Source organism: Adiantum capillus-veneris, chromosome 19, assembly GCF_014529385.1.
Source record: "Adiantum capillus-veneris isolate H3 chromosome 19, ASM1452938v2, whole genome shotgun sequence".
Lineage (NCBI taxonomy): Eukaryota > Viridiplantae > Streptophyta > Polypodiopsida > Polypodiales > Pteridaceae > Adiantum > Adiantum capillus-veneris.
Genome location: NC_140949.1, coordinates 128,305,600 through 128,318,227, shown reverse-complemented (window position 1 = coordinate 128,318,227; position 12,628 = coordinate 128,305,600). Strand labels below are relative to the sequence as shown.

Here is a 12,628-nt window from a genome sequence, read left to right as displayed (position 1 = left end):
CCCTATTGACCTTTAGCTTAAGTATTATAAAGGGAGTTTTCTAGTGTGATGAGCCTGGGAGGGTAACAGTGTCAAACAACCCCCCAAAGTTACAAAATTGAAATGCTGAAAAACAAAAAACAAAAAAAATCAAAAGTGCCACAATGTAAAATCTTAAATTGGAAGAGAAATTCTAGCTTGATTTGGTACTTCACTCACATGTATTGCCTATGGTACTAGAGCCCTAGAGGTTCCCAATGTGAGCGCTTTTCTTTGAAAAGCAAAAAGCCCAAGGCATACAAAATAAGCACACACTGAATCAATGTGAAAAAACTTTGGGGAGTCAAAGAAAAGGGAATCATTCAGGCGATGAATTCATGAACAATTCTTTTTATCGTAGCTTAACTAAAAGGTCTTCTAGGTATAGCCTTTAGTCAGCCCTCGAACATGAAATACTTTGCTCTCGCGATTAAACAGCTTAATTAACTAAAGAGAATTGAAAAGCTTGCCCATGGTATTAATAGTTGACCTCTAATGTCTCTCGACCGTTAAACTAGCGACCCCAAACTTGTTTATTTTTTGACCTTCACAACTGCTTATGCGTTTGATTATATTCCAGTTTAATGTTTTGCTGCTAACAAATTGTTTAATATTTTGTTACCAATCAATTTGTGGACCTACAATTGCCTATGCTTTTTAATTTTATATGAGAATGCAATTACTGTGCCAATTTTGGTTGATCTTGCAATGATTAAAGCAGGCAAAGGACATTCAATTTCAAATGCGCTTCCACCTCGACAAACGGACTTCATCTTGATAGCTTTTTAGGACGGAATCTACATCAGGAAAGGGAGCATGTTAACCCTCACGGACACCCTATCACCTTTGACCAGCATCTTTTAATTAATTGGTTGAGTCATGGACTGGGCTTGTCGGTCCAATAGGTGTGTAGGTGATCGCCGATGAGAGGCGCACCACGTATCTTATTTTTACATTAGTTTTACAATGATCGGCCATTGTGGACGCCCATGTGTGAATGGGACAAACTTGTATAAAAGGTCCATTTTGACCTAAAAACCTTATTTTTTGAGGTGCATGCTAAGATATGCTCTTGCTCTATCTCTTGTCTTCATCTCTTTCTTGTGCTCTCGTGTGTGTGTGTGTGTGTGTGTGTATGCTTGAGAGAGAGAGAGTGTGTGCGATCGAGCATTGCGGCGGTATCGACGGCTCCTTCTTCTTCGTGGCGAGGAATCCATCACGAAGGCAAGCGTAGAGCGGTGAGTGACACACCCTTTGCTCTCTTGAGCTTGCTAGATTCATTTAGTTGTGTGCTTGCAGCCATTTGTGGCTCGCACACAGTGTATCGGCAAGTTCCTTGCATTGACAGTGCGACAGACGCGCACAGAAGAGTACTTGTCTATTTTGGAATTTGCTTACAACAGTTCCAAACATGCAACGACTGGATTTTCACCATTCATGTTGATGTATGGTTTCCAGCCGAGATCTCCTATGGCTGTAGGCCTGGAAAAGGAGAAGATTCAATCTGTCAAGGATTTTCTTGAAGATATGAATGACATGATGTCAGCAACAAAAGAAAGCATTCGTAGTGCACAGGATCGTGCCAACACGTATGCTGATAAAGGACGAAGGAAAGTTACGTTTGGAGAAGGTGACTTTGTATTCCTTAAGGTTCCTGCGAAGTCAGAAACCATGAAAACGGGAAAGTGTGACAAACTTTCTCCGAGATACCGTGGTCCCTTTAAAATCCTTAAAAAGGTAGGGGACTTGGCATATAAACTTGAGTTACCGGAGAGTTCTCAAGTTTACCCTGTGTTTCACGTGAGTAAACTGAAGAAATCAGATTACGGTTTGGAGAAAGTAGTTTCTCCAGAGATTTTGGTTGACTTGATAGAGCCACCAAAGATACCACATGAGCCGGAAACGATTCTAGGGTATCGAGACAGGCACACTCGTCATACCGTGTACCAGGAGGTACTGGTCAAGTGGACAGACTTGGACGAGGATGCTGCGACTTTGGAACGCCGCAGTGCGATCACCAAGAGATTTCCCCATGTGGTTTTCGAGGACAAAAACTCTTCATAAGAGGGGGAGGGGGGGAGGGGGGTAATATTACGTAGCCTGTAACGGCTACGGAGGTCGACCGCCTTCCGACCGCAACGTTGAGAAGGCGAGGTTCAAGGGGAGACCGCCCGGCCAGAGTGCTCGGGCAGCCGGACCTTATGTGGACAAGCAAGCCACACAATATAAGGTCCGGGAATGAGGGGCAAGCCTCATTCTCTCAATGGCTGGGTGGAGAGCCGACCTCTCATTGCCTCCCTCCTCGGTGGTGGAGATGCCCGGAGCGGCATGCGTTTAACAGGTAGGTTTCTGCCACGGCCTCTTGTATAACTTCTAGTCCTCCCTCTACCAAATACAGAGTCACAAGACGAGGGAGTCAAAAAGGAGGTACAAGAAGCTGACGGGGAGACAAATGTGTTGGGACGTTTGAAAACTTGAGAATCTTCATCATCAATATTAGGCTTAATTTGCCCAACCATACCTTTGATTCCTTTAAAGCTACCATAAGTGGTTAACAGAGTACCACAACCATCAGACCCCGGCTCTTGGAGGGTGTCACACATAATAGATCTGTAATGAATAAAGGCGATCTGAGCTAAGACCAGATCCCTTGCCTATCCACCAAGCCAAGAACAGAAGAGAGACAGATGAAATTCTTCGGCTTTGTCAAGAAAGATACTTGAAAGATTGTTGAGGGCGTATCAAATCGCATGGTCAAACCAAATGATGCTTGATTTGCAAGAGGCTTTAGGATCTAAAAATCTGTAAGCACACTTAAGGTAAGGTCTGAACACATTCCACACCGTTTCAGTGTAGTAGTCTGCATTATTTTTACTAAAGGTCATTACCCCTTTGATTCTTACATATAAACCTGCATTAGATTCGCATTTTTTGTCGTCAAGAAATTCGTGTTGAAAGGAGCTGAAGCTTACACTCTTCAATTGTGACAGATGCCAAGTTGGCAAGGAAGACCCAAGTTCCCATAGAAATAGGGACAAGAAACCCTTTATTCGAGAGAAACCAGAGTCTGTGCTCAACACCCAAGGATTCTACTTCAATTTGTCGTGATGGTAGGAAAGGAAGGGTCCTAGAGACTTTAAGCACCATATCCAGAAAGGACACTTCACTAAGTGAACAAAGGTCTTTCTGAAATTCTTTGATAGCTTCCAGTGCCGCAGCATCTCTACAGAAGAGGCTGTTAGGAGGAGGGACAATAGGAGTAGAGGGAGCAATAACAAAGTTGAGACTTAGTCCGCAAAATTTTCTAAGTAGATTGAATAATTCAAATCCTTTAAAAGAGAAAGTAGTTAAATCTTGATTATGGAGCTTGGCAAGACTAATCAAATTAGAAATATATTCTAGCAGTAAGTTGATGCTCTCGGATTTATTCTTAACGAGAAGAGCGAGAACTTTCACCCATTGGTCAAAGGAAACAAGATGGATAAGAAATAGACTAGCATCTTTTGAGGCATCAAAAATCAATGCTGAACCTTCGCCATCTTGGATACATTTCAGCACAAGTAATGAGGCAAAGGAGAGAGGTTCCATAGGCAAAGAAAGACCCTGGGATAGAGAGATAATATGCAAAGATTTTAATATCAAAAGTTAGATAAACATATCTCGGTCAAAGAATGTATACACATAGAGTTTATACACAATATAATTCCTATTTGAGTTTTATACCCCTATAAAGATAGGGCCTAATCCTACAAGAGAGAGTAGGAAAAACAAGTTCTAATTCTCTAACAAGTTGTAATTTCTCCGAAATCAGAGCTCTTTTTCTTGGGTCAGAGCAGGCCTTCATTCTTACTGTGAGTTTTTGAGTACTCTAGAGGAAAGAAATTTGTAACATTGTGAAATGTCAAGGTAAAAAAGTATGTTTTTATAAAGAGAGTGCGAAAAAAGTTAGAGTAAAGTGGTGTTTTTATAAAGAGAGTGCGAAAAAAGTTAGAGTAAAGTGGTAGTACTAACAACCTTCCACCAGTCAAGTCAAACAGGACCACTGTGGTTGTGTGCTAGCACCCCTACCTATTAGAATACAATAATTTATATTGTAACAGGCGCTAAGAGCTAAAACAATCGTCAAAGACAGATAGACAAGTCATCCTCTCTTTTGCGTTTATTGTGTGTGTAGCAGTTCTAAATAAATACATATACGCAAATGAACACAATGTGCTCACAGACTAATAGTTCTAGGCAAATAGAAAGGATTTGTACAATAATCTATTTGCTGTTGAGAATAAATTTTGTACAAGACAGTAATGAAACAAAATATAACATGGAAAAAAAGTAATCCCAAAGTCTGGAGTGAAGTTGCTTCATGATAAAAAAAGCTTCAGGTTCGCAACACATAGAACAATAAGTTTTTTTCAAAGACGGTAACCCTCACCTGCACCCATAGGAAACAAAAAAATGCTTGGATAACAATTGTTACCGTGTACAGGTGATGCATGGACACCCCAGCTGTTATCTATGTCACAATGAAAAAAACCGTGTTCTTAATGTGTATTTTATGTTCTTGAGAAAAGATATAAGAGTTTTCTTAGACAATAACCCCTATTTTATTTTTAAAAAAAATATCCATGGTCTTTTTAAAAAAAAACCTTTCATAGAGAATAAATGCTACCATTTTTCTACCCCTCTTTTTTTTTTTAAATTCAACTTTTTCAGACCATTCTGGTAGCCATCATAAGTTTAAAGGAATTTTTAGGTTTATCAATGTTTTAAACCTGTCAATACCTGTATTTGAAAAGATCAAGGAATACGCATACGTTAAGCTCGAGACATATACCCTTTTTTGCTATTCAATTGAGATTAACTCTCAAAGTGAAGAAGGCCGACTATACTTCAACAAAGTAAGATCAAGATTCCTTTATAATAACACAGCCAAAGAGTCTCAATAGTTTTTTATAACCTAAAAAACCTATTAAGGTGAAGTCCCTTCCTTTTTTTTGAAAAAAAACACATAGTAATGCATAGTCACACCAGCCGGGTACACCCAAGAGGAGTAATGAGCCGAAAACAAAAAGACCAGCAGTAACAAATGTTTAGAAAAAAGTATACCCCAACTTGAGTACTACTAGATTTAATCATTTCAAAACGTCCACATCTATTTTAGCAGTATCTTATCATATGTCTAGCCGACATACAAAGCTAGCAATTTATCCCTGTTAAATCTTTTAGAATGATATAGCAGCTCCAATTCCATCATCTGTTACTAGACTTTTAAAAAAAGAAGGAAAAGTTCGAGAAATAAGGTATGCTTTTGAAAGTGTAGGCAAAAAAATGCTATCTTTGAAATCACAGCCAGACCAGCGGGGCATTTCAAAGTTTAAGGGAAGCAAAAAAAATTCCGAATTTTACTAGCCAGAGCCAGCAAGTGAAACCTTTTAGAAAAATTCTGATAACGGACCCTGTAAAGCCCGGAAAGGAACTTAAGCAGAAAAGGTAACAAAAAAACCATATTCTCTTTAACCCTTGTCCAAGAAAGTAGGTATGGCATCCTCATCACCTGTCAACTATTTTGAGAGCAAAGCAACGTTATGGTAAAGAGTACACCCACTGTTATAAACATACAAGATGTATCAGCCAACCAACAATACACTGTCAGCTACTATTGTCGGTATAAGTTTCCAAAAAATATTACATCATCGGCATGAGAGGTTAGAAAACTTCAACATCTGTTAACTTTAAACAGAATCAATCGTTTGGTAACCAAAATAACAGAAAAAATAAGGTATGCTTTGAAAGTGCAGGCAAAGTATCCTCGAAACCACAGCCAGGCACCTCAAAGTCCAAGAGAAGCATTAAGCAAAAAAAAATCCAAAATTTTAATAGCCAGAGCTAGCAAGTGAAGCATACCAGTGGATTAGATACAAAGATGCTTTTTAAGACCTGGCAGCACCTCCTGGGTCAGTATCCATTCATAAATACAATCTCATATTGACTAGTACGTATTATGAACTGGTATGCCAATCATACTAGCCAAGCCATATCATGTTTTATAGGTAACAAATCCCACATCAATCAGATATGCAACACAAAACCTCATATTTTTTAATTTTTTTTTTCAATTTGAACGATGTATGCACATTCTATCAGTAGGCACTTCAATAAAAAAAAGCACATTAACTGTAGTATACCTTGTATTAAAAAAACCGCAGTTCTATGGCATGGTGAACCTCATAAGACCAGCCAGACAAACCCATAGCTATAAACCCAAAAACTTCCATTAAATCTCCTTATAATGAAGTACACAGTTTGAATCAAGTCTAGTCAACATACTATATATTGCTTATATAGGCAAACTGTATGGTAAAAATGAGCCAATCTTTGCTTATCCTTGATAAGATACCCATGTTTTCTAGGAGCACATCCGGCCCGGTATATCAGACCAGTGTGTTAGGTCAAAGAGCTTTCCAAATTTCCAAAGAAATTTGATCACTACTAAGTCAATCCCGGGACAGAGTAAAAAGTCAGAAAAAATTCCAACCATGCCATATATTACTATAAACTATATGGAAAAAGGAGCTAGCTTTTGTTAAAAAAACCAGTTTTTAATCCTAGATTCATATTGTTCCGACCCCATATTTCCCCATAGCACCATCAGCCCAATATATTTAAAAAGGAATGATCGTTCATAACCCTAAACAGTGTTTAGAAGAACCCTGATACAGGACCAAGTACAGCCCACAAACTGTCATTAACACTAAGATGTAGTAGTACCCAAAGGTTGAAAAAACAGTACAGCGGGTCAGCATTTCCAACATTGTCTGCTACAATTACTGGTATATATTTTTCCAAAAAAAAAGGATAATACCTTATCGGCATGAGAGGTCAAAAAATGTTTTTTATCAATCCTCAATAATTTCCAGCAGCACGTTTTGAACCAATTTCAAGAGTATAACACAAAATCTCTTCTAATATGAACTTAGCAGGTATGATTTTAGTCCGGAACCATGAATCCTCATTACATCTTTTTAGTTAAGATTCATAAAGGATAGCCAAACAAAGTTTAAAAAAAAACAAACATTTTGAACCATATATATGATTAAGTCCACCTGTAAGTTCGAGGTAGTGGACAGATCGTCACCCACAGTAAGCTCCTTCCCTTTAGGCATGATCACCGACTACGGATGTTACACCTCAGAAATGTCGGGTATCCTTCCCAAATCACCCTTATAGTAATATACTTGCAAGCTTTACGATATGTACTGATTCTCACACAGTTTGAAAAAAACCCTATACTGTAACAATGCCAAGCGAGTAAGAATACTCACTTATTTATAGGTATGTCCCAAGAGAGTCCTCCACACGTTTCTTATGACTGTGCAGTAGATTCTAGCAGGCCCGAGATCCCCCATGATCCGATGTTGTCATGCTATTGAGAGAGGATGACACAGATGCCAAGTATTAAGCCAAGGCAAGTGAATGAGCGCGTAAGCCACGGATTAGGAATGAAAGCACAAGGCTGCCGTGCAGAGTATTCGGCGTCAGATTGAAGGGCAGGTAATCATATCACGCCCAAAATATTCTAGAGATCAAGTAAGGTTTTAAAAAAACCATCAAACTTTTCTCAGAAACGTTACATTTTTTATAAACCAAAAAAAGAGGTGTGGTTACCTTAAGTGGGGTAGTTTATTTAAAACTCCCCTTTTTTTGAAAGTGTTGCTAGGTTACAGACACGCTCTCAATATTCGAGGCTTTATATATTGCTCTAGAGGAGGTACCTTATAGTATACAGATCACACTGGCCGAGTTGCGAAGTATTTTTACATATGTTGATGAGGTCAGTAGAGATAGATCATCTTTCATAATAATTTTTTTGAGAGGTTATAAGCATCATTATCAAGCCTAGTCTAAGGGTCTCTTAGGATGGTCACAGGCTACTTATTAGCAGTGTAGTTTATTCGGAGAGCCTCTCAAATACCTTAGGCCAGGTGTCCTATCAGAAGTGAGACGAGAGACTAAAAAGTGTTCCTTCTAAATTGTGCCCAAAAGGTAGGGGTATAAACAGGAGCAGCATTATTTCCAAAGTATTTAAGTAGAGCAGATTTTGAGTCGGTTGCAATCCTATCTACTAGTTTTTTTTGCAGTGTTATATTTTCCTTATCTATGGAAACCTATCAAGATATGGTGTTAGCCATTGCCATACCTCATCTGCAATTGTCAAGTGAGTTAATTAGGAAAGATTCTGTAAACAAATATGCGTGCCAACTATTTCCACAGCAGGGAACCTCTGTAGCACAGACAAAATGGTGGACGTATCAGGATAAGCTTACTAAAGTAACACTCTGGGGTCGAGATCATTTCAAGAATAACATCAGTTTGGCAATGGTCAAGGAAGCCATGGGGTTAGGCCCGAAGTATTATTATGTAGAGCAGTCGATGAAGCATGGATTTTCAGAGCAGCTATTTTTATTAGTGCAGTTTATACCCCACCATAAGATCTATATATGTCCCCACTTTGGTCCATATCTACGAGGATATTTTGACTTCTCTCCCCGCACCCAAGGGTTCAGTATGATATTAGCTAATCGTATCTTACCGCTATCTGATCGCCCACATATGTGTTTTTATTGTGATAGCTGCCTTTGTTGTAAAATTGTGGGACTGCCATGTCCTGGTTCACCGCCCAACCTCCCTTTAAATAGGCCTCCTGCCGTTTGAACCCCTTCCCACTGGCAGTCGGCCCCTGGCCACTGGCCAAGTCCTTGACTCTGCGGTTTGGCCCTTGGTCTGACATTATGTAAGACCGCAAGGTAGATAGACATGCAAATAACTTCCCAACCATCCTATATATTGGCCCTTGGCCCTCTTCCATATATAGACCCCTTTACTGCATGTGTGTTCGGCACGTTGCCAGGGCCGTGCCCGCCTAGTCCTACCCTTGGCATGACATTACTCCCCCCTTGGAGAAGCATTTTCGTCCTCGAAAACAGAAGTGGTGGTATCTTCATAAGAACACTAATGTTTTCCACCGTGGCATCCCTCATGGATCCAACGGTTTGTTGGGTCGGAACCCGGTTCAATAGGAGGTTCAATGAAATCAAGAATAACATCTTGATTTTCCACATTATTGTCCCTGTGCAACCGTCTTGGTTAACTGACCCATAACCAACATAGCATGGAACTCCATTTAGAACTCACTTGAGTATGCTAAACAAGTTATCACAACTAAAAGGTGGCTACATGCATACCCAGGTTTCAGACTTTCTGAAGTAATTGGAACGTGCAATAAGACCTCTGCTCAACTTTCCATGCATACCCAGGTTTCAGACTTTCTGAAGTAATTGGAACGTGCAATAAGACCTCTGCTCAACTTTCCATGAAAGTAACATGCTGATATACTTATCAATACCAACCAAGTCCTTGACTTGCTGTCGTTTCTTGTCAGTAACCAACCTCATCCAAACTGAAGATCAAGGCTAATAACTTGAGAATAATAGGCAGAGACTAAAACTAGTCGCAACATGCCTTTCATCATGTGAAGCAAACTCCAAACCAGAAAGATAACCGATCCAGTTGTGTCGCTTCTTGCTAACGTATGCACTTAGAATATTCTTTAGCATGGTTTACTAAAGGATATGCGCGCCCGAACCAGCCCAAATCTGAGCACGCTGCAGCATCGCGTTTCAGCCCTTGGTGCCTTGCGCTCCCATCGAGCCCATGCAGAGCCGATTTTGGGTAGGTCGAAAACTTTGCCCTTCTCAGCTTAGAGCCGCTGCATGCGAGCAAGAGTTTCGGCTTCCCCTTGGAACTTCTCCTTCCCGGCTTGGGACATAGTACACAGTGTTTCTTCTTCGGCTTCCATGCAAGAATCTATGCATGCTTGCATGCAATCCTATCCTCCTCGCCCGCTGTCTTGCCAAAATAGAAAACGCCCTTCTCCTGGGCCTCAAGGGAGTTCAATTGAGAGAAAAACTCCATGGGGCTACCCACGATAGAGGGAGAGAAATTCCAAGGGAGAGAGAGAACACTTCGATTTTGAGAGAAAGACAGAACATGATTGCGCCCACCCAACGGAGGATGAGAGCAGAAGAGCAAACGAAGGCTTGCCGATCAAGGTAAGGTGGGCCAGGTTTACTTGGATATGTTCAAGACTATGTCTTGCATTGCCAAAAATGTCAAGTTAATAAAGCAGAGCGTCTGAAAGTAGGAGGACTCTTACATCTTTTAGAGATTCCCAATGGTAAATGGGAAAGTATCTCTATGGATTTTATTGTGGGTTTACCAACCACTGTTTGAGGACATGACTCGGTATGGGTGGTCGTAGATTGGTTGACTAAACTTTGTCGGTTTATTCCAACCAAGTCAACCATTAAGACTCCAGAATTAGCTAAGTTATTTGTGGACAATCTTTACAGGTTGTATGGATTACCAAGTAACATTGTGAGTGATCGTGATCCCAAGTTTAACAGTCATTTTTGGAGGGTTGTTTTTAAACGATTGGGTACACAACTCAACTTAAGTACGGCTGATCATCCTGAAACAGATGGTCAGACTGAACGAGTCAACCAAGTGCTAGAGGATATGCTATGAGCATACGTTAGCAAGAAGCAATCAGATTGGGAAGAGTACCTTCCTATTCTTGAGTTTGCTTATAATAGTGCTAAGCATGTTACAACTAGCTTCAGCCCATTCATACTTATGTATGGTTTTCAACCTAGATCACCAGTTACGGTGGGGTTGGCAACTGAGAAACTCCAGCAGGTCAAGGAGTTTCTCCAAGATCATATGGAAATGCTGAGACTTGCTCGTCAAAATGTTCGGCAAGCACATGATCAGTATAAGAAGTATGCTGATGAGAAGCGTCTGCAAGTTACCTTCACGGAAGGGGAATATGTATTTTTGCGTGTGCCAGAGCATTCAGAAAGTTTGAAGACTGGACCTACACCCAAATTATTTCCGCGTTATTGTGGGCCATTCAAAATACTCAAGAGAGTTGGTGATAGGGCCTACAAACTTTCGTTACCTGCGCACTCTCGTATCCATCCGGTATTTCATGTAAGTCGTTTACGTAAACACTTACATGGGGATGACAATGTTATCGACCAACAGATTTTGGTTGATTTCACTGAACCTCCCACCCAACCACATGAACCTGAACGCATTTTAGATTTTCATGAACTGTGTACTCGTCATCATGTACGTAGTCAAGCTTTAGTCAAGTGGAAAGATCGACCTGAGGAAGGTGCCACTTGGGAAAACATTAGTGTTCTTAAGAAGAAATTCCCCACTTTTGTTTTCGAGGACAAAAATGCTTCTCCAAGGGGGGAGTAATGTCAGGCCAAGGGCCAAACCGCGGAGTCAAGGACTTTTGGCCAGGGCCAAAACGGCTGCCAGTGAGAAGGGGTTCAAAGCGTAGGAGGTCTATTTAAAGGGAGGTTGGGCGGTGAACCAGGACATGGCAGTCCTGCGGCTTTACATTTGTGATCATGTAATGGATGGTTTAACCGAGATGTAAAAGGATCACAGAGGCCTTCTGAGTACTATGTCCAAATTGTATCTCTTTTTTTGAAAGAAGTTTTATGCAATACAGTGAGTCAATGTGTGTGTTGTGTGTGTGTGTGTGTGTATAAATAAAATATAATAGGTTATAAGTTTAAAACTAAGTTAATAAGTTTAATAATAGGTTAATTACAAATAATGATAAGTTACTAAGTAATACTAATGAGTTGATATAACTCATTAAGTAAGTAAACTAGTTATATTAATCATTAAGCTTGGTTAGTAAGTTACTAAGATACAACAATAAACTATAATAATTTATCATACCAAGAGTAATTTCTCTAGCTCTCTCTTCTCCCTCCCCCCCCCCCCCCCCTCTCTCTCTCTCTCTCTCAACTTCTTTCCACCTCAATAATAAAGTTAATAACTAAATACAAAACAATAAATATAATGTATATAATAATATTGAAAATATTACCAATATAATGATATATTAATAAGGTAAATGATAAGTTAAATGCTAATGAATTTATAATTTAAAACAATAATAGAATGTTTACTAAATAATATTGCTAATATTTAATAAATTAAAATATTTTTAAAGAGAAAAATATAAAGTTTAAAAGAGCTTAAGTTAATCTTAAGTTTAATAATTAAGTTTTAAAAATTCAGACAAATAGTTATATAATATTTGTAATAATAATGGATACGAGTGATTTTGTTCGATCGTAGTGTGAACAGAACGCCGTAAAACTAAATCGGGATATCTCACTCTCTTTCGTCTAAATGGGGATCTCTCTCTCTCTCTCTCTCTCTCTCTCTCTCTCTCTCTCTCTCGTCACTGTTGGGTACTTCTCTCGTCGTCATTCGCCAGAACACCACCCCCATTTGCTACATGCTCTCTTCGTGACACCATCGAGAAATCCAAGTACACCATCCAAAGATTGTTTTTTTGAAAAAAAAAGAAGGCACATGCGGACAATGAAGGGGATTTGTCCCCTTCTATCTTCTTCGGCTTGCAAAGACTAAACCAACTCAAAAAAATTGGAAAATTTTGGGAGGTAGCAACCTCCCACCCCCACGCTCGTGTGAACAATGAGGGGGCTGCTACACCCCATAA

At 39.8% G+C, this 12,628-nt stretch overlaps 1 protein-coding gene and 1 long non-coding RNA gene across 4 annotated transcripts; one reads left to right on the top strand and one right to left on the bottom strand.

Annotated features, from left to right (window-relative positions):
* Positions 1-1,488: 1,488 nt before the first annotated feature.
* On the top strand, positions 1,489-2,496 carry LOC147434841 (uncharacterized). The gene is made up of 2 exons (XM_086489689.1): positions 1,489-2,026; positions 2,417-2,496. Exons 1-2 carry the CDS (start codon positions 1,489-1,491, stop codon positions 2,494-2,496), a joined length of 618 nt encoding a protein of 205 aa, XP_086345815.1.
* A 2,614-nt stretch (positions 2,497-5,110) lies between these two features.
* LOC147434840 (uncharacterized) lies at positions 5,111-7,680 on the bottom strand. Of its 3 annotated transcripts, none has more exons than XR_015185390.1 (2): positions 7,119-7,680; positions 5,111-5,965 (listed from the first exon to the last, which is right to left on the bottom strand). It is a non-coding gene; the product is annotated as an uncharacterized LOC147434840 (long non-coding RNA). The 3 variants fall into 3 exon arrangements; XR_015185391.1 differs by having other exon boundaries at positions 5,111-5,952; XR_015185392.1 differs by having other exon boundaries at positions 5,111-5,619.
* Positions 7,681-12,628: the final 4,948 nt, after the last annotated feature.

Excerpts from the sequence above, each read along its gene's own strand:
- LOC147434841 (XM_086489689.1), top strand. The coding sequence starts at position 1,489 with ATGGCTGTAGGCCTGGAAAAGGAGAAGATTCAATCTGTCAAGGATTTT. Across the intron at positions 2,027-2,416 it reads TGCGACTTTGGAACGCCGCA|AGTCACAAGACGAGGGAGTC; the intron begins GTGCGATCACCA and ends TACCAAATACAG.